Source organism: Megalops cyprinoides, chromosome 6 (assembly GCF_013368585.1).
Source record: "Megalops cyprinoides isolate fMegCyp1 chromosome 6, fMegCyp1.pri, whole genome shotgun sequence".
Taxonomy (NCBI): domain Eukaryota; kingdom Metazoa; phylum Chordata; class Actinopteri; order Elopiformes; family Megalopidae; genus Megalops; species Megalops cyprinoides.
In genome coordinates, this window is record NC_050588.1 from 35,778,799 (window position 1) to 35,801,452 (window position 22,654).

At 42.9% G+C, this 22,654-nt stretch overlaps 1 protein-coding gene and 1 non-coding gene across 2 annotated transcripts; both read left to right on the plus strand.

Moving 5' to 3' along the window:
• The first annotated feature begins 10,084 nt into the window (after positions 1 to 10,084).
• Positions 10,085 to 20,923, plus strand: LOC118779075 (casein kinase II subunit alpha). Its single transcript, XM_036530945.1, has 13 exons — positions 10,085 to 10,215; positions 13,256 to 13,530; positions 13,760 to 13,871; positions 15,565 to 15,666; positions 15,778 to 15,828; positions 16,226 to 16,285; positions 17,734 to 17,817; positions 18,259 to 18,369; positions 19,076 to 19,177; positions 19,322 to 19,422; positions 19,767 to 19,915; positions 20,312 to 20,401; positions 20,744 to 20,923. The coding sequence occupies exons 2-13, from the start codon at positions 13,430 to 13,432 to the stop codon at positions 20,857 to 20,859; spliced, it is 1,179 nt and encodes a 392-aa protein (XP_036386838.1). The 5' UTR covers positions 10,085 to 10,215; positions 13,256 to 13,429; the 3' UTR covers positions 20,860 to 20,923.
• Positions 17,286 to 17,420, plus strand: LOC118780013. Its single transcript, XR_005005053.1, has one exon. It is a non-coding gene; the product is annotated as a small nucleolar RNA SNORA57 (small nucleolar RNA).
• Positions 20,924 to 22,654: the final 1,731 nt, after the last annotated feature.

Here is a 22,654-nt window from a genome sequence, read left to right on the forward strand (position 1 = left end):
TTCCTTGTTTGACCAATCTGATGAGAATATTCCACAGATTTTTTTCTCTAAAAAGCATTTTCATTCAAATGAAGCTTATGTATGCGTAAGTATGGGGAGTCTGGATCACGTCATAGCATCCAGAGACAAAGCTTGTGCAGAAGTTTCTTTGCGAATCCAGAAGACCCGCTAAAACGTGTGTTTCAAAAAGTGTTATTCAGTTAACTGAGTAATCCAAGTTTAGAAGTTGTTGTTTAACATTTATATAGGTTGCCTTGAGACCCCCTGTATTATATTTGTCATGTCTGAAGCTTCCATGGGAAAAATATCTTGCTGAGTTAAGATTGACAACTTCATGTTATCCTCAAGAGAGAAAGGCCTTCTCAGCGAAACTCCATTTCCAGTGATGAGAAGGAACTGGCGGAATGCAGCTCTCTCTCTCTCTCTCTCTCTCTCTCTCACTCTCTCTCTTTCTTTCACTCTCTCTCTCTCTCTTTCTATCTCTATGTCTCTCTATCTGTCTGTGTCTCTCTCTCTCTCTGTGTCTCTCTCTCTCTCTCTCTCTCTCTCTTTCTCTCTCTCACTGTGGTTCCAGGGAGGGTAGGCCATTCTGGGGTTAGGATCAACTAGTTGGGTGGCACAATATGGAGGGACACAGTCTGGCTGGCAGGGGACTGTAGATTTCAAAACATCCTCTATGTCACTGGTATCACTCCTCATGCATATTTGTCATTAGCCAAAAGAATTATAGCAAATATGTTTCTGGTCAGATGTGACACAAGTTAATGTGTGTTCTCATTCTACTCCCCGATGAACTGCAGTCTGTGCTGTGAGGCTGCAGTGAGATTATGAGACTGATGTGGCCCTCTGCTGCAATGCCAAGGGGACATTTCAACTGATATCTGACCAGCGTCATGGAAACCCAAACCAGGGACTGTTTTCTACAGTGTCATTTACTGCTGCCACCTTATAATGATATGGGAAAATATGGGGGCATATGCAGGTCCAGAACAATTTCTCTTCCAATGTAGAAGTTCTTTTCATATTATTTTCCTGTATTTGAATAAGTTTTTATTCCTGGGTTTTACATAGCTAGAATGTGGCGTTTTATTACTTATATTGTCCTATAAGGAAAATAGATTCACAATGACAATAGTTTGCCTTCTGGCTATGTCTTGATTTGTGTTTCTGTTCATGTGGCTTTATTATATGCATTAAAGTACCTTACTTTGTGGGTTACTTGATAAGGGTGTATGAACATTTAAATTTAAATGCTTAAAGTTGTATCTGTCAGGAATGTACAGCACTGAGGGAGCATTTCCTGTGTTTTTCTTCATTTTTTTTGCCTCAAATGTCATTCTTAGTCTGAAATAACTTCTGAAATAATAGCAGCTTCTTTGGCAGCCTCAAAACCATCAAATGTTATCCAAGCAAAGCTGGAGACATACAGCAGCTCCTTGCCAGAGATGAAGTGTCAGTTGGATCCGTGACGTGTGGGGACAAAGAGGCCGTGTGTTTTGTTTGGACGATCCAGCTCTTGGCACTCCAGTGCCCTCTGATTACTTTTTTTTCCTCTTTCCCCGAGCAGTGCCAAGCAGTTGTTTGTTAAGTCCCAGAATCCACGGAGAAGGGGTCGGGGGCTTTGGTGTCACCGGCACGTTTGCGTGAATCACCCTGTTGCCCCATTGAAGTCTGGCAGCGATTAGTCGCGGTGAACATTACCCTGTGCCCTGCGTTTGGACCCCGCCGCAGCTGTTAGGATATCAGAGGCGTAAATCACCGCGGTGAGGGGGCGAGAGGGGGGGTCCTGAGTCAGTGCAGCGAGCATGCTGCATAGACCCTTATCTGTTCCCCTCTGATGAGGCCGGCATGGCGGTGGAGCGACTCACAGTGCGTGTGTATGACTGGTGCTGATTAGTCTGCTGGGAAGGCAAGGTGAGGTGGCAGGCCAGGTGGCCTCTGCCTTAGAGGAATGTAGGAGGAACTCCAAACAGCTCTTCCCATGTGGTGTAAGGGTGGAATTTTTTAGTTGGAACTTTATACAGACACTTTAAATAAGTTAATTTAAATATTTTAGATTTTCTCACATACGCACACATACATAAATACACACACACACACACATACTCACACGTATATTTAATAAAACAATAAGCATTTTTAATTTATTTTAATAATCTCACAGCTCTCACAGCTGTGCATGTTGCAATGGTGACATTCATTTCAGATAAAACAGCACTTAAATTGACTTCAATGACTCCTCACCAGTTTCTCTCCACAGTTTCCCTTCTTATTAGGTTAAAGTATTTTATCTTAGACCATCTTAAATCTAAATGAAACAACAACTCTCTGAAGTGCTTTCTTATTATAAGAACATATATATATTTTTTTTACATACATTTTTTTACCTCTGGTAAGATAATTTGTTTCATTATTTCATGTTATTTCATAATGTTTCATCATTATTTCTAATGACTTCACGTTTTTCAACATACATTTAATGCACAGCCAAAAATAATGATATTAAAAATTGGCTTTAAATAACATATTTTAGAGTACTGAATTCATTTCCATTGGTAGATTCAGAGGAGTGTGCAGCTCTGTCATTTGAGTGTAAGTTATGATAACACCTTTCATTATTTATTGATGGATATGTCTCCTAGTTTCTAAAGTGCAATGCCACACTGCTGCCCACAAGGCAAAGAGCAATATTGAGTCAGCGTTCTCTCAACAACACTGTCCAACTCAGCCAAAAGTGTGTAAATTCAGAGTTTTAATATTTTAAGTGTCTAAATACAGTCATTTTTTAACCACACAATGGTTAAACCAAACAAAAGCATGATCTAATAGCACTGAATTTTAAATTATAAAACGGTAAGCACAATATTCTCACAATGTCATTTTCTAAGCTGGGCCTGTTGTGTGCTTTGGGTGGGAGTTGCTTAGCTGCCTCATTCTCCCGGGCTGCCCCGCCCAGCTCTGCTCTGAGAATAACAGTGTTTACAAGGGGTCCGGCAGTCTGGTCATGCCACCCACCCCCCTGTCCGGGACTGCTTCAGAGCCATCGGCCTGCAGACAGTGTTAAGTGGAGCAGGGAGAGTTTCCCTGTGTGTGAGATATGGAAAGTCCATTACCCGCCCGCGAGTGGTGCGGTCTGGGGGTCCGAGCGTGTGTCTCATCCTGCCTCTCCATCTGCTGCGGCCAGACTGGGCCGAGCGGGCGGGGCCTCGGAGAGGGGCCTCGGCAAACGGCTCCCCGAGGCTCGGGCCGTGCAGGAAGCTGTCACAGAGGCACAGGAAGGAAGCCCCCTGTGTGGCCGACCGAGCGGAGGCCCTCTCCGTGCGGCCCGTTTTGGGTCAGCGCCAGTCCCTGACATCATCCGGCGCTGGGACCCAGATGTCCACTCCTAAATTTAATTCCTCTGAGAGGAAAAAAAGGTGCGCTCCAAACAGGTCCGGAGAAACAAGGAGCAATTAGGAGCCCCCATCCAAAATCTGAGCCAGACAGGAAGACACTTGAGGAAGCCCCTGAAAAGGTTAATGCTGAGATCTTTCAATAATTGTGTGTGTGTGTGTGTGTGTGTGTGTGCGTGTGTGTGTGTGTGCATGTGTACATGTGTGCATGTGTCAGTGTGTGTGTTTGTGAGTTTGTGTGCATGTGTGTGGGTGCTTGTGTGAGATTGTGTGTGTATGTTTGTAGTGTGCACGTGTGTGTGTGTGTGTGTGTGTGTGTGTGTGTGTGTGCATATTGTGTGTGCATGTGTGTGCTTATATGTGTGCAAGCATGTGTGAGGGTCTGTGGATATGTGCATGTGTGTGTGCGCACCTGTGTCTGTGTGTGTTCCGGCCTGTCCGTTTGACAGACAAGGATGTGCTTGCTCACGGGACCCCAGAACCTGTTTTAATTTTATATGCATTTTGTTTCTCCAGCAGAGGCTAACGGCTGCCCTTTTCCCAGAGAGACTTCCCACAGGATGTGCTGCAGCGAGGCTGAGATGGAGCAGCAGTGTACTTCTACCTCCCCTCTCAGCGACACCCCGCCTGAAAAATCACTTACATGTGTCCTTTCCTATTTGGAGAAAGGAGAGGCTGACCCCGAGGAATGAGGAGCCAGAGAGGCACCAGCACAGACAATCCGCACCTGCAGTGAAAACCACGGCCTTTGCGTGTTAATCACTAGTTCTTTCTGGCGTTAAAAAAAATTCAGGAAGCCATCCTCAAGAAGCACAGTACTGGCCCTTTCAGTGGCCTGTGAGCACAGCCCAACAGACTTACTTCATCGAACTATATAAGCTGTTTAGCGATGGATGTAAGTACTTGTACCCCACAGTGTTTAGCAGGTTACTTTTATTTGTCAAACTTACATCCTTTATATAACTATTTGCTTTCTTTAGCTTTCACGCTGAAATTTGGGATTCGTTTCAGCAGTCTTTCCTGTGTACTTTAATTTATAAGTTTTATGGACAGACTTTAAGGTTGTCTGCAAAAACATATATATTACAGTTGTTCTTGATTGATGTCACATTGAATGAAACGTTTGTCCACTTTACCACTGCCAAATAGGTGCGCCAGAAGCTTTTTTTTTTTGCAAAACAGTGAGTCATTTTTCATTGCTTACATACAACATGCAAATGTTAACCACATGTTTTCAAAAGTTACAGTAAATGTGATTCTATATGTGTGACGATGCAATTTCTTCCCCCCAATACTCTCCATTTTGTGAATTGTATTGAGAAATGATTCTCTTCATTGGCGGTGGAAGGTGTCTGACCACTGTCCACATGACCAGATGCCAATGCTTAATGCAATGAATGGTTGTCTAGCAATCAGCTGAGGATGTGCCGCTGCAGGAGAGTTTCTCTTAATTGCTTTGTAATGGAAAAATTTCCAGTGTGATATCAATGAGGACCTGTGGCCTGATGGACCAAAAGTGCAGTAGACAGTAATGCATTTGTTGGTATATGATGGTTGTTATTAGCATGTATTGGCCCATTGTGTAATGATTGACAGAAAGTACATCCTGTGAAATGACAAGTAATGATGCTTTTCTAGAATTATTCGATTATGTATTTGATTGTGATCATGTGTTTAATGTTTTAAGTGTCGTTGTGCATTTTGCAAAAGAAATGTGCAAATCTGGCAAATGTGATTCACTTTTGGGGCGCTGTGTTGGCTGTTTTGCAAAAGTTGACCTCTGTTTGGAGAAATGTGCTCAAGCAACTGAAGAAAAAACTATTCAGATGTAAAGATTGTTCAACAGAATTTTACAATGTAACTGTCACAGGCTGCACAACATGTGTAAAATGAAATAAATCTTGATAGATGTGTTTCCTCTGGCGAGGCTGAGTCAGTTATAGGTAGGCAAACACATACACATCGGGGAAATTCCACCTACTTTAAAGCAAGCGAATCTGAAAAGATTCAAAAATCAAAAAAAAAGACCAGAAAAGTAAAACATCTTTTCAAAATCCTGCGGAGATCTGCTTATATTCCCAGCTGCACACGCTCTCCTGGACATTTGCAACGCAGCGGGACCCGCTGCAGAACTCCTGGAACAACTGCACTCAGGGATAACGTTTTAATAACATCCTCTCCACGGCCCTCCGCTCGAAATAAACACTATTGTGCCGTATTTCAGTCGGCCTGACAGGCAAGATACCCCCCCCCCATTCGACCTGAGGGGTCGGGAATATTAATGACCATCAGACACGCACTCGGCCGCTTTCATCCAGAGGGTCTCGGACGGGCCGCTTCCGAGTCTTTATGATCCTCTTCCAGGGTGGGAGCGGGCCTCTTCTGGCTGGCAGGCAGGGTGGGGAGGGAGAGGGCCGGGTGGAAAGAGCCGCCGCACACGCCTCAGCACACAGGCCCCATTGTTTCAGCACGGCGCGCGGAGGGAAGTGGAGGAATTCCCACAGAAGGCACAGACAATGCCACTCACCCTCCGCAAGCCCAGACACTGGGTGTCCCGGGTTCTTGCAAAGCTGGGGGGGCTTCCGAGGAAGACAGTGAAAAGACGGTGAATTTCAGGTCAATGTTTCCCTGTAAAAAACAATAACACGATGAGGGAAAGAGCGGTGTGCGCAAGCAGTTCTGTGGAAGGGGAGAGGATAGCCCTCGTTAGTGGCATCAATTAAACCGGAATCACTGATTGGTCCATTTTATTAGGAGTCATTTGTTTTTCCAGGATGAGGGAAAGGTGGCAGGGTTGAGCGGTCTTGCCTAGCCATGGAATCGCAGAAAGCCCATAAAGAGACACACACACACACTCACACACACACACACGCACACGCACACACACACACACACACGGACCCCTGCAGCTGACATCTGGCCAATGGCTGCTTGTAAAACCATTGCTGCAGTTTGGTTGCAAGTCAGCGTGGAAGTGGAGAGGTGTTTGTGAGAAAAACCTGTAGCCACACGTGTGGGTTCTAAGGATGAACGCTGTTTAATTTGTCTTCACATCGCAACTCGGCATGCTCAACAAACTTGAATGAGGTACTGTCAAAAGTGGTTCATAAATTGAATTAGCTGTTGAAACAATGTTATGTGAGTAACACAGTCTCTTTGTGGAGCTATACCTGGTGGTGGATGTACAGTATTTGGCATGTGTGCCAATAAATAAAGTAATACAATTATCTTCCATATCAGATACTGTACTACTCGTGTACATTTGCACCTACTTTGAGCATTGGAGTCAGTATGACTACCAAGGGCAATACGAATAAGAAAAACAAATCAACAGCTTAAGTAAATTTTCTTTGCTTTATGATTTCATTTTAAAGTATGTTTATGTTTCCATTTCATTTTTCTATGTTCGCTTCATGTTTAGTGTCAGCTTCGTTCACAGCTGGATGAAATGCTGTGAGTTGTAGTTTAAGTTTGAGCCAAGGTTGCTTGTTAGATTTCTAAATGGCACGTGAATCTGGATGTATTGCCCACCTACCGGGACAACGAGCTATCTGACATCAGATAGATACAGGTCCACTAGCCAGCTACCAAGCCATCCAAAAAACCTACTGCCAAGTAGATACAATCGTGCACATTCATGTGTGTGACTGAATACATGTGTGCCTATGCATGTGTGAATGAGTGCATTGGGTGTGCTTCATTGCAGAGTTTACCAGTAAATCTAGGAAGCGCTCCTTAAGGTGCGAGCATATTTTACATAAACTATCATGGAAGACGGAAACGTGGCATACATACAATATGTGTTTTTTGCCCTTTTACATGCCCTTTGGAGTCTATTTTTAAGAACAGCTCTCCTCAGTTTTGATCATCCAGCACCTCATGCTCCTAGACCTAGTACCTCGCCCAAGGGTACAGCAGCAGCGCCCCAGCAGGGAACTGAACCAGGAACGTTCCAGTTCCCCACCCTGAGCCTTACCGCTACGCTACACTTTCACTCCAGCTGTGTGATTATTTCACAGGCAGATATTCATTTGGCAGACGCTTTCATCCAAAGCGACTTACATAGGTGACAGTTGTTTTACAATGTTATCCATTTATACAGCTGGATATTTACTGAGGCAACTGTGGGTTAAGTACCTTGCCCAAGGGTACAGCAGCAGTGTCCCAGCGGGGATTGAACCGGCAACCTTTTGGTTACGAGTCCTGCTCCTTACCCACTATGCTACACTGCCACCCGCCTGGCAGAGAGGACTGGATGAGGAACTGAGGCACTCGCTGCCTTTCAACAACAGGAGCGATCGCAGGGAGGATATCCTCAATGGAGGCCCCATGGAGCACAATGAACAGCCTCAGTGACAGAAACATGGTGCCAGGGACATGGCTGCTGCTTCCCCGGACGACCACCAGATGGCCTCATAACTTCCTGTGTCAATGTCTTTTAGCTGTGTTAATTTGTTGCTGGTTTCACCTGCGTTCTCTTTTTTTTAAACCCTGCCCTTTCTCTATGTGTTTGCTCAGGCTTGAGTTGCTATGCTTAGTGTGTGGGGATGCTTGTATCAAGCCTGATTTGTGTGTCTCCTGAGTCTCCAGTAAAGACGATTTTTTTTTTTTTTGAACCAGACTTCTCGTGCCCTGAGTCACCTCTGCATTTGGATTCTCCCTGCCCCGTGTCACACGTGGAGCTCACAGCTGGCTGCGTTAACAAGCACGGCACTCTGTCTCAGCGGAATTACACACACGACGAGCAAGTTGCGCTGCAGGCTTGTGAGGCGATCCTGTTTCAGACCCTTTAAATCCCTCAAAGTGCAATTTCTTACCTTTTTTTGTCCTTCAGAGTGCATTCAGAGCGTATCCTGCAGCAATGGTTTCTCCCCAGCCTTTGCTAGTTTGACCCCCCAGGTGGGGCACTGCTGTTGTACCCTTCAGCAAGGTACTTAACGTGTTATTTAAGTAAATATCCCACTGTATATTCGGATGCTATGCCCTTTGCGCTGGGAAAGAGTGTCTCCTAAGCAAATTAATGTAAATACAACCAGAGAGAACCAGGTCTTACTTCTCCCTGTGTACATAAACATTGCTCACTCACATCTATCAATACGTCCACCTTACTCATGATAAACATCTGATAATGGGAATGACAAAACTCCAACCATCCTGTAAAAACACAGCCAGTGATTTGGCATTGTTTGAAAAGAATAATACAAAAGTGGTGCTAGTTTCAATCAGATTCAGAATCAGAACAGACTTTATTGTCGTTGCACGGTGAGGGTACAACGAAATTGTGCCAAGTGCCAGGTTTGTGGGACGGTTGCATATCAAAAGCTGCTACATCATACACTCTTGAGTTTTCTGGACAGCTGTGCTACTCGTGACTGAAACAGTGTTATAAAGTGTATTTGATGTTCTAATAAACATGTGGCAAATGATTACATTTTGTATTATAAATTGTATTTATTCTACATTTTAAGTTGGAATGACAGCTGGCAACACTGGCCTGAATCTGCGTCTTCCTCACTTTATCTTGATAATATCAGATGTTACACCAATAGCTCCACTCGCTATTGTAGAAATGAACTTCTGCGTGTCTTTACCTGTGTGTGTGTATACCTTAGCATGTCCAAGAAACACCAAGTTTATTTTTTAATCAATCATTTTGTTATCATCTCGCTAACGGCACAAAATTAATCAAGTATCGGTGTCATCAATATACACGTCTGGCTGCAATGGCCATGTTTCAACAGTGTGTCAACCGTCCACAAGTCTCAAAAAAATCGTCCACAGCATTTGTCTCAATAATTGCTCCTTACGCCCGTTCCTTATGGGCCTCCTGTGTCCTCCATGTAGTTCAACTCCAGGACCTCAGTCTTCCTCTTTCCATGTGCTCAGTTCTTATAATTACAGCTGTAGCAGCCCCTTTGGCCTCTCCATAATATGTATGCAGTGCAGGAGAACAATGAAGAGAATTTTGAATAATAATAATAAAACGTTAAAAGAAGCAGGAAGGCAACCTCCTCAGAGTTTTAGTCTTAGTGACTAACTGTACGTTGAATGCCTGTGGCTGGGTATTGCATGTCTGAAATACAGTCTACAGGTGAGAAACCACACAAATGTATTTCTTTTAGTTTAAGATACAGGCACAGACAAAGGTGGGTAAAAGAAACTAAGATGATATTTGATTTTACCCCAGAGAAAGTGACAGCATCTGAATTCCCCTACAAAATGTAAAATAGTGGCAATTCTTACATCGGTGTACCATTTTGTAAACACTTGTGAGGAAACAGGTGGACAATGCCCTCTTATGTTCATATATAGGTACTATCACAAAACAGTCTTCATGAGACTATTTTGAAAACATTCATACAATAAATTACATTTACCGATATAACGGTTCATTCGTGTACTGTTATTTTCATAGGCAATAACCGGTCCCACTGCTCGGGACAAACTATCCTTCGTCGTAAATTCGGTTTTGTTATCCAGCAAAGCATTTTTGTGTTCATCCTCTTATCGGGCTGGCTTTGTTCACAAGGAAACGCATTGGTGTTGGGTAGTCCACCAGAGGGCGCTGCAGAAAAGCCACGGCACACTACACCCAATTTGGAAATCATTAACTGAAACTCTCTACGGTTTGTTTCGTCACCGTTGTCTCTTTCCGCTTCCTGTCCCAACAGCCTCTCTTCTCTTGTGGCGAGAGTGTGGTGGGGGCCGGCCATATTGTCTCTGAGACAGCAGAAATCTTCCCAGTCGATACGGAACCGGCGAGAAGAAGGGAACTCGCTACCATAACGATCGAGGGGTCCGCAGCGGAGATCTTAACGAGGAGGTACAGAGCGGGTACACTGGGCGCAGGGAAGCTCGGATGCTGAGTACAATGTAATGGTTTTAGCTAGCTACATGTTGCTAGCAAGTGTGGCTAAGCAGGGTAACAGGCGGCATCCGGCACGGGTAGGGGCGAGGTGATGATGACGATGAGCCGGCTAGTGTTAGCTGGTCTGCTAGTTAGCCTCAAAGCCGGTTTCGAGGATGTGTCGCTCGCCGGCTGGCTAAATCAATCGAGGCCGTCTAGCTAGGTAGTTAATTGTCTGTAAATGATTTTGCAGCACATGCAGACACTCAGAGTTCGATAGCCAGTTGGATGTCAACCCAAATGATCAGTATTAGCTATCCGGCCAGACAGCGGGCTTAAAAAACACCCGAGGAGTTAAGTGGCTAACGCTGACTGAATCTTATTTGCCCTTCACTCGTCTCGTTGGTTACGTTAACTAACTAGCAATGTAAGTATCCGTTGGATATGGATAGAAATAATGGCTTGGTCGGCGAGGCCCCGCTGGAAACCCATTGGGCCGTAAGTTTATTGGATAGGCTGGTAGCTGGTTATTGAATCTGTAGTTAGCTAACGTTAGCTCGCTCATTGTCCAGGTAGTTAGGCAATAGTTTTGAGATCACCTGCCTTTTAGTTAGCTAGTGGGCTAACTTGGAACGACGCTGAGACATCAGTCTTCTGGGTTTGTCTCGGAGTGCAGTTGGCCGTGATGATGGACGAATTTAATGTATTGGTACAGCGTTCATCTAAACCTAGATAATTTAACGTTATTAATATAATAGCCAGTTTGGCGGGTAATGTTGGGTGACTGCTAATCTACCAGCATATAGCTACCTAGTTACCTAGCACAGGAGTTCACGTTTGTAATGATCACACTCTGCGCAAACGACCATCGTAAGTAATAATCTAATGTTGCTTTAATTTTAAACGTTATCTGTTGAGGTTAGCTAGTGAAGTTAGTTTGGTAGTTGAATATACTGCTTAGTTAACGTTAGTTAGCTTAAGTAGATGGGTAGTTAGTTAGCTAATGTGAATTTGGGTACCATGGGTCGCTTACTAGCTGCGTTGCAACAGTTTTGGTAATAAGGATGGCTGGCAGGGTATACCAGCTGGCTAACATAGTTAACGTTAGATTTCTTTGCTGAAGTGGCAAGTACTAGATGGATAACAAGCTAAAGAAAGCAATTTATAATCCATTAGTTACATTAGGTGGCTAGATGGTTACATTGTACAGCAACAGGCGGCTACTTACAGTGTTGAACCTCACGGTGATTAAAGCATATCAACGTAGGATATTTGTTCCTTTTCAAAGCAGTTAGTATCTGAAAAGACCGAGAACAAATTGCATATTTTGGAGTGGTAATTGTTGCTGCTAGTTAACACTGTGTACAACCGATGCTCATTGTCAAGTTTTGTCTGCCACAAAGAGCACAAGGCCGAGCACAAATACTAAATGTCATTAATAAATGCCTGTAAAAAAAAAAAAAAAAAAAAAAGCTAATTTTAGTGGGACCAACAGTACCTTTGGTCTAAGCCGTGCTAGAACATACAATATCCTGGTTACAAACCAAACTCCATAACTGCCACACATTCATCAGACTGGCCTTTTAACTCTGTGTGAGTGAAATAGCAGTTATCAGTTTTAAAAAGTATGTGGTGGCCTGCATGTGTAGTATTTGTCATGACAAATCCCTATCTCCTGTACATGTAGTATGTATGGGGGAATTGGGATGGTTCATTGTATTTAATGTAACATCTGACATTAATGATATGCAGAAACAGATTAATGTTACAGAAAACACTATCAGCCTAGGTCCAGTTTTCTTTGGAATCACTGTAGTAGAGAAGGGACCCATGCTTCTTGTGCTTTTGAAGTTGCTAGTCAGCTAGATACTGTGCCAATATGAATATTCCTCATCTAATGGCAAATCTGTGAATTTAGGTGGATAGCTAATATCTAGTCTGTTAGGTTGGTAGCCTTTTCCAAGGACTTGCTGCCAACAAGTTGGCTCGTTACTTATGAATGAAGTACTGTGCCCTTAGATGATTTTAGCCTTGCTGGACTGCACTGATGTGTATTGATGAGTGGATCTATAGATACGTGATCCAGAGGTAATTAACATTTTGTAACTACATGTAGTCACTGATTCGCTTGTTAGCTGCCTCTGAGTGCCACTTATTTTTTTGTAATTTAGCTAGCACTCTAGCTAGCTGTGTTCCAACACCATTCTGTTGTATATATTTAAATACAAAAGCTCATTTAAAAACAAGTGGTTAAAATGACCATCACCAGTTAATATCTGAATTCATATTGCAGCCATCTCAGATGGTGATTTATTGCAGCTGTGTTCATATATGAAGATCATATAACTTTAACGAAATAGAAAGATTTTATGAATAGCCATGTGCCTGTTGATGCAGTGGCCCAAGATTAACTCAGAGGTCTCAAATGGGCCCTCATGTGGCAATTGATGCAACTCTGTCTCTGAGAACATCAGCACCGCCATACCATTGATTGTTTTATTGCAGTTTTCGGTGCTCTGTTTACAGATGTTAGTCCGCAGTATCTGAGATACTGCATCAGCCTTAGCCTATTGTCCAAGGGGGTGTCTGCATGTATGTGTCAGTTACAATTTAATATGTGGCGGCAGTGTAGCATAGTGGTTAAGGAGCAGGACTCGTAACCGAAAGGTTGCCGGTTCGATCCCCGCTGGGACACTGCTGCTGTAAGGGCAAGGTACTTAACCCGCAACTGCCTCAGTAAATATCCGGCTGTATTAATGGATAACATTGTAAAGAACTGTAACCTATGTAAGTCGCTTTGGATAAAAGCGTCTGCCAAATGAATAAATGTAAATGTAAATATGAGCACGAGGGTCAGTGCAACCAGTGGATATCCAGGGATCCAAACTGCTTAATATAGAATAGGGCCTCGACCGTTATCCTTCACCACGCTAGGTCCCATTTTTGTCCATCGATCTATTAGTATTTTTGGGGTTTTTTATAGCTGATTGCTTGCTCTTTCTGTCCATTGTAACAGCTGTACAGAGGTGCCACTCGTGGCCCCCTGCTCCCAGCCAGGCCCACCCCTCGACCTCGCCCTCTCCCTCTCATTGGTGCACAACTGAGGGGCAGACTCTGAGCCCCCCCCGCCCATCTCTTCCCGCCCATTCACCGGAAGCTGCACCCTACCCACGCTGCCAAGCTGTCGGATATGTCAGGACCTGTGCCGAGCCGGGCCCGAGTGTACACCGAGGTGAACACGCATCGGCCGCGGGAGTACTGGGATTACGAGTCCCACGTTGTCGAGTGGGGGTAAGTGACGAGCCCAGAGCTGTCAGGTGACCGCTATCCCAGAAACCAATGGTGGATTGTGCGTAATTTTGCAAAGTGAACAGTGACCGCTCTGTATATGTTTTTCTTGTGCTCGTTCAAATGGAAAAATGATGGTGAAGCAGGTGGAATCTCTTCCTGGTCATTATTTTCGCGTAGGGGGAGCAGATGTAGACGTTACATGTTTATAAACCACTGCCCATTATTGCAGAAACCAAGATGACTTTCAGCTGGTGCGAAAATTGGGGCGAGGCAAGTACAGCGAGGTCTTCGAAGCAATCAACATCACCAACAACGAAAAGGTGGTGGTGAAAATACTCAAGGTATGACTTCACCTTTCATTGAATGTCCTAAATGCACCAATCTGGGTTGCTTGTTATGTTGAGTATTTTCCGCTTATTGCCACTGGTTAAAACAAGAAAAAATATTAAAGTAGGACCTCACTTATCGTCAAATGCTCACTTACAGTATTTTTTTTTTTAATACTTATGTAGTTATGTTTGTTTTTATTGTTTATAATCATTAATATGGATATTACTCATATTCTTATTTATTCACTGGGCACTTATCCAGAACAACTTGCAAGGCTGTCATTGTAAGATGAAGTATCATAAGAGGTCTCACAAAACGCCATAGAAATACAGAACAGCAAGCGAAACATCAGTGATAAAACGCCAATCACCAACACAGTGCCAAGATTAGCGTGCAATGAGTCTGATATTACATGCACTCCTTTCAGATATACCGCGGTAGCGACACAACTCATCACAAAGGACAAAAGCGTATAATTATGTCAGGGGTAGGGTTTGTGATTATGTATGCTCTGCATTGAAACCCTAAACATGTTAGCCAGTGGAGCTGCACGGTTTCAGATCGTCTGTCATGATGGTGGATGGCTCTTTCAAACCAGCGCCTTAGCAACCCATTGTTAGGCCACCTCTATCAATGAGCTCTGCTAGCCAGCTCTCTATTAACCAGCTAGCAGACATTATCAGGAAAGCTATCTCTGTTAGCTGGCTGTAGTAGTTCAGACTTTCACAAGCCCAGTGTAACAGTATTTCTAACTAACTGTTATCTGCATGAGGTATCTATCATGTGTATGTAATGGTAAACTAGATATACATTGTAGCATAAGGGTAAATTACAAAGAGTATTTTTAATGTGAATGGTTTGACAGTAACATCAATATTTTTTCAATACTGTCTCCTTCTGGTCCACCCAAAAGCAACTTTAGTGGCGCTTTTTAGCAGTGTGAAAAATAACTCACTTGCTAGCCATTCACCATCCTGCTTTCAAAATGCTGTTCTCAGTTTGATTTTTTATTTCCCCGTGTGTAAAGGGCATTATGCATCATCTGCAGCACCTTCTTGCGCTAGGCTCTAGTCTTCAGTAAAAAATTTTCAATCTGTCACCTCTAAATCCCATAGAAGGATTGCATAGGATGCGAACAATCAGCTAATGTGACCTTCAGGTACTGATTATATTTACAGAAGGAAAATGAAAACTCTGCAACTCAGGAAGTGAGAAGTGATTCTGTCAGCAGAAAGTATCTTAGTCTACTTTTAATCATAAAGTCACAATTGACAAGTAATCATTCACCAATATCTTATACGTATTGAGCAGTGCCAGTGATGGCCTAGCTTTCGTGGTGCATTCTGTCTAGATAAATCTGTATCTGCCATTTCCTGCTTTTTGAGATTTGGATGTATGTTTTGTAAGTTTGAAAGGACCATCGGATCACAGAGGGTAGTATCTCTGTTTGACAGAAATGCTTACATTCAGTGGGTGCAGTCTTATTGCAGATTTTTGCATAGATCTGTTTTGAGGAACATCAGAATGCTTGTGCACAACACATGCGTTTTTACAGTACAAGATGTCACGAGGTGTTAACAATTGATGTTTTACTGAGGGATGCTGGGTGTTATATTCTTTCGTTTTTTTTTTTTTTTGCATTACACAGATTGTTGTTGGCTTTTATGTTTCAGTGTTGTGATGTGTCACAATTCTCATTCACAGCCCGTGAAGAAGAAGAAAATTAAGCGTGAAATTAAGATTCTGGAGAATCTCAGAGGAGGACCCAATATTATTTCCCTCTTAGACATCGTCAAAGACCCTGTGGTGAGTATGAATGTTGTGATGTGATTTGGCGGAAAGTAATCAAAGGTTTGGCAAAATCAAGCAGAACTCCTCCAATTGATGAATTTTTTTTCTTCCATGTTTTTCCTGCAGTCTCGGACGCCTGCTTTGGTTTTTGAACATGTTAACAACACAGATTTTAAGGTGAGGTCAACCGCACTCTCAAACTGGATTGGACAGAAGTGCACCGTATATTTGTAATACATTTCTGTGTGTCTTTACCAAAACAACTGAAGTTCAGTTGAATGTATATAGTGATTGTTTATATATGTCTGGGCATATTAAATATGAAGTTAACATTTGCATCCCAAATTCAGCCTACTTAAAAAATTTTGATTATTTATCCGATTATCTGATCACATGAGGCTCTGGTTGAGTTAACTGCATGCACCCCTTTCTAAAGATGTATATTAGTCAATTACATTGTGCACGGTATTTGACTTGTATTCTGCTAAATAGTCTATTATTTTTACTAATGGTTGATAGTTAATAGCCTTTTAAATTCCCTGCATGATGTCTAAAATGGATCATGTCTTAACAGCAATTGTACCAGACCCTAACGGACTACGACATAAGGTTCTACATGTACGAGATTCTTAAGGTGAGACCGACTTGGCTCATGGTAAATCTCATATAGTAATTACCCTGAATAACTGAAATTTCTCAGTATATAAGAATAGGACACTCAGATCATGCTAATTGATGAAATTTGATGCATTTGTACCATATGGAACACATCTTAAAAAAAACTTTTGCACCTTAATATGCTGTTAAACAAACTAATCCCAAATGTCCACGCCTGGGGATCAATGAAGTGTCATCTTATCTTAACCAGGGCATCAAAGCAATATCCAAGATGGCTTAAGTTGTCAATGCAGTTGTTAGCATGGCTTAGTTGATTTAACTTGCTTTAGTTCTTAACTTGCTTTAAGTGTATGCTGGTTGCCAATACAGTTGAATTCTTGTATGGGGGAATTGCTTATAGATGTACAGTGATAAATTAACCTGTATGTAATTGTGGCTTCAGTGACCACCCAGATGTTTATTGCAAGAATAGGTTTTGAGGTAAACCTACTTTTAATTACACTAATGCGTGTATATGCAAACAGAATGTTACTGTGATGGTTGAAAGCATTCAGTCTGTGGTGACGTTGTGAGACCTTTAAACTTACAGCTCTCTTGAGTACTGTTTTCTGGGCGAATGCAGCAAGTTTCAATAATGTGCATATAAAGCAACATTGATTTAAACTGAGGCCTTTAACCTGTTTAGTGTAGTGTGGGTGAATACAGCCTAACTAAAAATGTGTAGAGTGTTCAAAACTAATACCAATCAGTTGTTACCAACATAGAGCCGTGGTGAACTTGGCTATTAAATTTGGTGTTGTAGGCCTAACAGGCTGGTTGATAAGACACATTCCATTTAAACAGTCCTTCACCCACACAAGAATGATTTGAGGTTGATATAGTTTCAGTAATTTCTGTTTTCTGTTTGTAGATTCCCTATTCAGAACAGCCAACAGACTGGGCCTTGCCAGCCCATATCTTCTAGATTTGAATAAAATGGCTGCCGGGGGTTTGTGGTCTATGCAGCGGTTATTAGTCCTCCATTTCTTGGCATGCGCGCTGTCTGGTACACGCGTGTGTAATGTAAGGAGGAACACTGAAGCCAGTGCAATGTCTTCGGTACCAGGCTGTTTCCCCATCAGCTGGTCCTATCCTCAATCGCTGGTACAAACAGGACCAAACCTGTCAAACCTGGGCGCTCTAATGGCAGATGCTCAGTGATTCATTCTGAAAATTGACATCTTAATTACGCATTTGTCACCGAAGCCTTGAATGGGTGTTCAGAGTGGTCTGAACAAATTGGATTAAGGAAAGTGATGAGGTGAGGGTTTTTTTTTTTTTTTTTTTAAGTTTAGCTGTCTCTTCCTCATCGACCTTTTGTTGAAGTGCCTGGAGTGCTGTGCTGTGCTGTGCTAAGAAGCCAGTGGTGAGCTCATTCTTCTTGTCATGTTTAATGAATCCCGTTTTCTGCTGTTCTTCCGCCAGGCCCTGGATTACTGCCACAGCATGGGAATCATGCACAGGGACGTGAAGCCTCACAACGTGATGATCGATCACGAACACAGGAAGGTACGGGCGGCCCGCTGGCCCATCAATACTGGGACTTTCCTCCATTTCGTCAAATATTGAGTACCTCGTGTGTAAGGTGGTTATCCAAGATTGTGCCAGTAGCTTCCTCTGTAAAAATATTTTCTCTCCAGAGGGGTGAGGGGAATAAGAAGTTTAGGGGGTAGACTTCATTGCACAGATGCCATACATTGCTTACCAGATGGAAATTGAAAGAACAGCAGCTCAGCCTCTGGCTGTATGTTGAATATGATAATGATTTAGTTAATGGAATATTGTGTGCATACATACAGCATATGTTATAGAAGTTACAAAAAACCAACCAGCAGAGAGCTCCAGCTTCTCAAATAGAAGCGTTCCTGTTTAGACCCTGTTTAGATGGGCTTATCTACTAGGTCCTTGTTGTCGATGTGTGTGTAATGTAATGCCTTGGTCACTCTGCAGCTGCGACTGATTGACTGGGGTCTAGCTGAGTTCTACCACCCAGGGCAGGAGTACAATGTCAGAGTGGCCTCTCGTTACTTCAAAGGGCCAGAGCTGCTGGTAGATTATCAGGTAAGTGTCTCCTGGCTGTTTTTCACGCAGTTTCTGTGTGTTTGGAATCGCTCATCACATTTTTTCAGCCTTTAACTGAAAATGTATTTATAGTAGTTTCTTATCCAAGGGGTGGTGCAAAGGCCTTTTCCTGCACTTGAAAAATTTGACTGAAGGGTGCTTACTCAAAGTAATATGATCAGTGCATTCAGCTCATTTTTTTGTGTGTGGAGAGGGCTGTCAGACATAAAGGGTAACTTCTCAGGAAAGCCAAATGTTATATATCGGTCCATCTGTAGTTCAGTGTTAACATATTGAAGAGCAAGGAGAGTTGTGTCAAGTCAAGATGTCTGCCCCTCCACCCAAGTCCTGGGTGATGATTGGACACATTAAAACTCACTCCCTGAAGCAGGTCATTGTCAGGTGATAGTCATTTTTTTCTAAATTTCAAGTGTCCTCTTACTTTTCACCTGTGAAGACTCAGGTCCAATCAGTCTGTTAGTGTCTCACATTCTGTTAAAATACTTCTAAATTCAGATTTCACATTAATACAAACCACAGACAGTACTTGTAAGGCAGCATAGCTTTTGATGTCTATAATTTGAGATATTAGAAGATGTAACTGTAATCATTTACATTTTGGGGTCAAATGAAATTAAAACAAAGACTTGCAAAGACTTGACAATGGATTTGTGAGTGGAATATGACACATTTAATCTCTTTGCAGATGTATGACTACAGTCTTGACATGTGGAGTCTGGGCTGCATGTTGGCCAGTATGATCTTCAGGAAGGAGCCCTTCTTCCATGGTCATGACAACTACGACCAGGTAGACAGTTCTCAATGGCAAAGTGCAGTTTTGGATATTGACCGTGCCTCAAAGTGGTCGGCAGTGATTCTGCGTAAGAGACAAGGTGTTGAGCAAAATTAAGGAGGTGACCAACTATAGCGGTGCTTTGCTTCTTTCCCCCAGCTGGTGAGAATAGCAAAAGTCCTTGGAACCGAGGACCTCTATGATTACATTGACAAGTACAACATCGAACTGGAGCCTCGCTTCAATGACATTTTAGGAAGGTGAGTACTCTATTTAAGTGCGTGAATTTAGGGAGTCTTGGGATGAAGACATTTTTATAGCACTTGTAATGCTCAACCATCTTTTAGACCAAAGACTTTTACTCTTTGTGGATTTTTAATGTATTTTTTTGGTGTGGTGGTGTATATTAATTCAGATTCCTTAGTTCTTAGTTTAGTTTTATCTAAATAGCAAAGTGCCTCAAACTGCGTCCTGAAACATGAACACCTTCTCGGCTCCTTCATTGTTGCCTTAAAGAAAGCCGAAGGGGAATCGTTGTTCATGAATGCCATGGTAGATGTGCTTGTGTGTGCTAGCTGCTGACTTGCTGACGGTAATCGAACAGGCATTCTCGTAAGCGATGGGAGAGGTTCGTTCACAGCGAGAACCAGCACCTCGTCAGCCCCGAAGCCCTGGACTTCCTGGACAAACTTCTGCGATACGACCATCAAGCCCGGCTGACAGCCCGCGAGGCCATGGAGCACCCCTACTTCTGTGAGTGTGGCCAAAATCCGCCCGCCCTCGTCCTCAAGGGGATTGTACCTGCTGTTCGAATGTCTACTTCTTAGTCCATGTGCTTTTCCCCGCCCATATGTATTAGGATATACATTACATCATTTAGCACACGCTCTTACTGAGAGGAACTTCCAAATAAGTGCATCACAATGCTAATAGTAGTTATCGAAAAGTACTACAAGAGGTCAGTAAGATACTGAGTTTAGTGCTGAGCTAGTTAAGAGTCCTTTTTTAATAGAAAATAGGGATAGATGGAGGAAGGTGGACGAGGGGTAAAGCTTGTATATAAATACATATTACATCATCTCTGACAAATTACAGTCCGCAGAGACATTTGATACTCAATCTGTACCATGTCTTTCACTGGCTTTGTAGATCCTATTGTAAAAGAACAGTCTCGAATGGGGGGGTCGGCCAACCTGCCAAGCGGGAACACACCTGTGAGCTCTGCCAACATGATGTCAGGTAAGGACATGCGCCCCCCCCCCCCCCCCCCCCCCCCCCCCTCCACAAGGCACAGGGAGCTGGGATTGCTGTCCTCTTTCACCTCTCTGTGGGTTTACATTGACACACACTGTTGACTCTTATTCAGACAGCATTGGGGTTCTTAATATAACTGGATTTATAAGTCTGTTGGATGCCCGCATAAGCATTTTGACATGGCACAAGAATAATGTGTAATGAATGTGTAATGAATGTTAACAAAGCAAAGTGTTTAACACTGAGTTCTTCTGTGAGGATGCGTGGAGTCCTGCTCCCCAGGCCCGGGTTTTTTAAGGATGTAAGGATGCCCTCCTCTTCCCGCAGGGATCTCTGCCTTGCCAACCTCCTCTCCCCTGGGCCCCCTGGCTGGCTCGCCGGTCATCTCTGCCACCAACACCCTGGGCACGCCGGTGCCCGCGGCGGCCGGAGCCCAGCAGTGACGCGTCCTCCCACCTCTCGCTGCTGCCAGAGCACCAACGCCCCCCCCCCCCCCTCCCCCAACACCCCGCCATCCCCCTCTTCACCTGGGCCCATTGTGGAAGAGGCCCAGCAACACCTGCCTCGCGGCAGTGTAGCTTGTGGATTTTTTGAGTTCAATGAACCTGGAATAAGAAGTTGAATGTTTTGTATGTCTTATACAGGTGTATTCCATACGTTTGGCAGTTGGTAATGATACACGTGCGTAAATATGCGCGCGTGTGTGTGTGTATGAGTGTATGTGTGCGTGTGCCTATTTTCACAGTGCAAGAAACGTAGCCGAGAATTCGTAGATAATGGGATTTGCAACTGGTTAGATATGCAAAAACATGTAGACAACAAACATAAACTAGTTAGCTAAAAAGACTAAAGGGAAAAAAACAGCATTTGGACCAAAAGGAGCACATACTGTAAACCCGTAAATGCAATGTTTAACAAACAAGATCAAGAAGGGCCACCTTCAGCAATTCCACTGCTGTTCTTTATTTTACTCCCCTGTATAGAAACATGCCACCTGTTATATGGAAGGTAGCCGTGGTTGGTGTTGTGATGGGTTGTGTTTGGTGCTGTGGTGAGTTTGCAACTGAAGCTGCTGCAGTTGACTACACCAATGACCATGAGTACTTTGAAGGCTGTTCAGTCCATTGGACCTGGCACAACTTTTTTTCTTTTAATAACTTGAAAAAGGGCGGCCCTGATCTGAAATGTTCTCTCCGTTGCTTTGATCATCTGGAATGCCGTACGCATTTGAACTTGCGGTGGATGTGGTTTAATGGCAGTATCCCATCAATCAGTGTGTTCAGAGCCTACTGAAGCAAAGCCATTTGTTCTGCTGTTACGTTTTAACCCGCTGCTTCAGTTTCTTGACTTCACTCAAGTAGCATAACCAAAGTTAATACTGAATTACTTGGGAAGAGACTGACCAAATCCTTTTTTTTGTTTGTTTTGTTTGAGAAATGGATACTGTCTTTAAAATACTTCACTTGCCTTTTGTTTATAGAGAAATGAAAATCCTGTAGCTGATTTTAAATAACCAGGAGGGTATACGAGAGCACAAGTGTTATGCCTCTGAGTGTCTGTTATGTCTGCTGTTTAGATCAAAGGAGAATGTTTTTTTCCTTGATGTCCCTGAAAGTTTATTTCTCTAAACACAAATTCTCCATAACCTTACTGGTCTTTCAGTTGTGATGAAGTTCAGGGTAAAACAGCTTTTTTTTTTTCTTTTTTTTTGTATCAGGGTTTTTTTGTTTTGTGATCATTTTTGGTTAGGTGTTCACAGACTCGTCTCTTGCATACATTTTGAAGGACACGTTGAAGTTGAAGGGTTGTTTTTCTGCGTTTTTGTGCCATTGATGGGAATCTCGTAAACACATGTAACATGTAACACATGGTCTTGTAAGCTTAGACCCTGCTGTATATATGCATATTACAACTTTTTTTTGGAAATCTTGAAACATGTGATAATACTTATACATCACCATTATAATGAAGTTGTTTGAGCCCTTAACATCACTGTATATATTTTTATGTCCTCTTATGTGGAAGACCAGTATTTGAGAATATTTGTGTAAATAAACACACGTTTTATTTATCAAGGTTACAATATTAAGTACCCGTCAGTCATTACATGACTTGTTTTGTGTTTTTTTTTTTTTTTTTTGCTTTTTGCACTGTGTTTTGAAAGACAAAACTTGCTATAATGCAGAAATGAGTGCACTTGCCCGCAGAGAGGACACCCACTCTATGCTCTGAATGTGT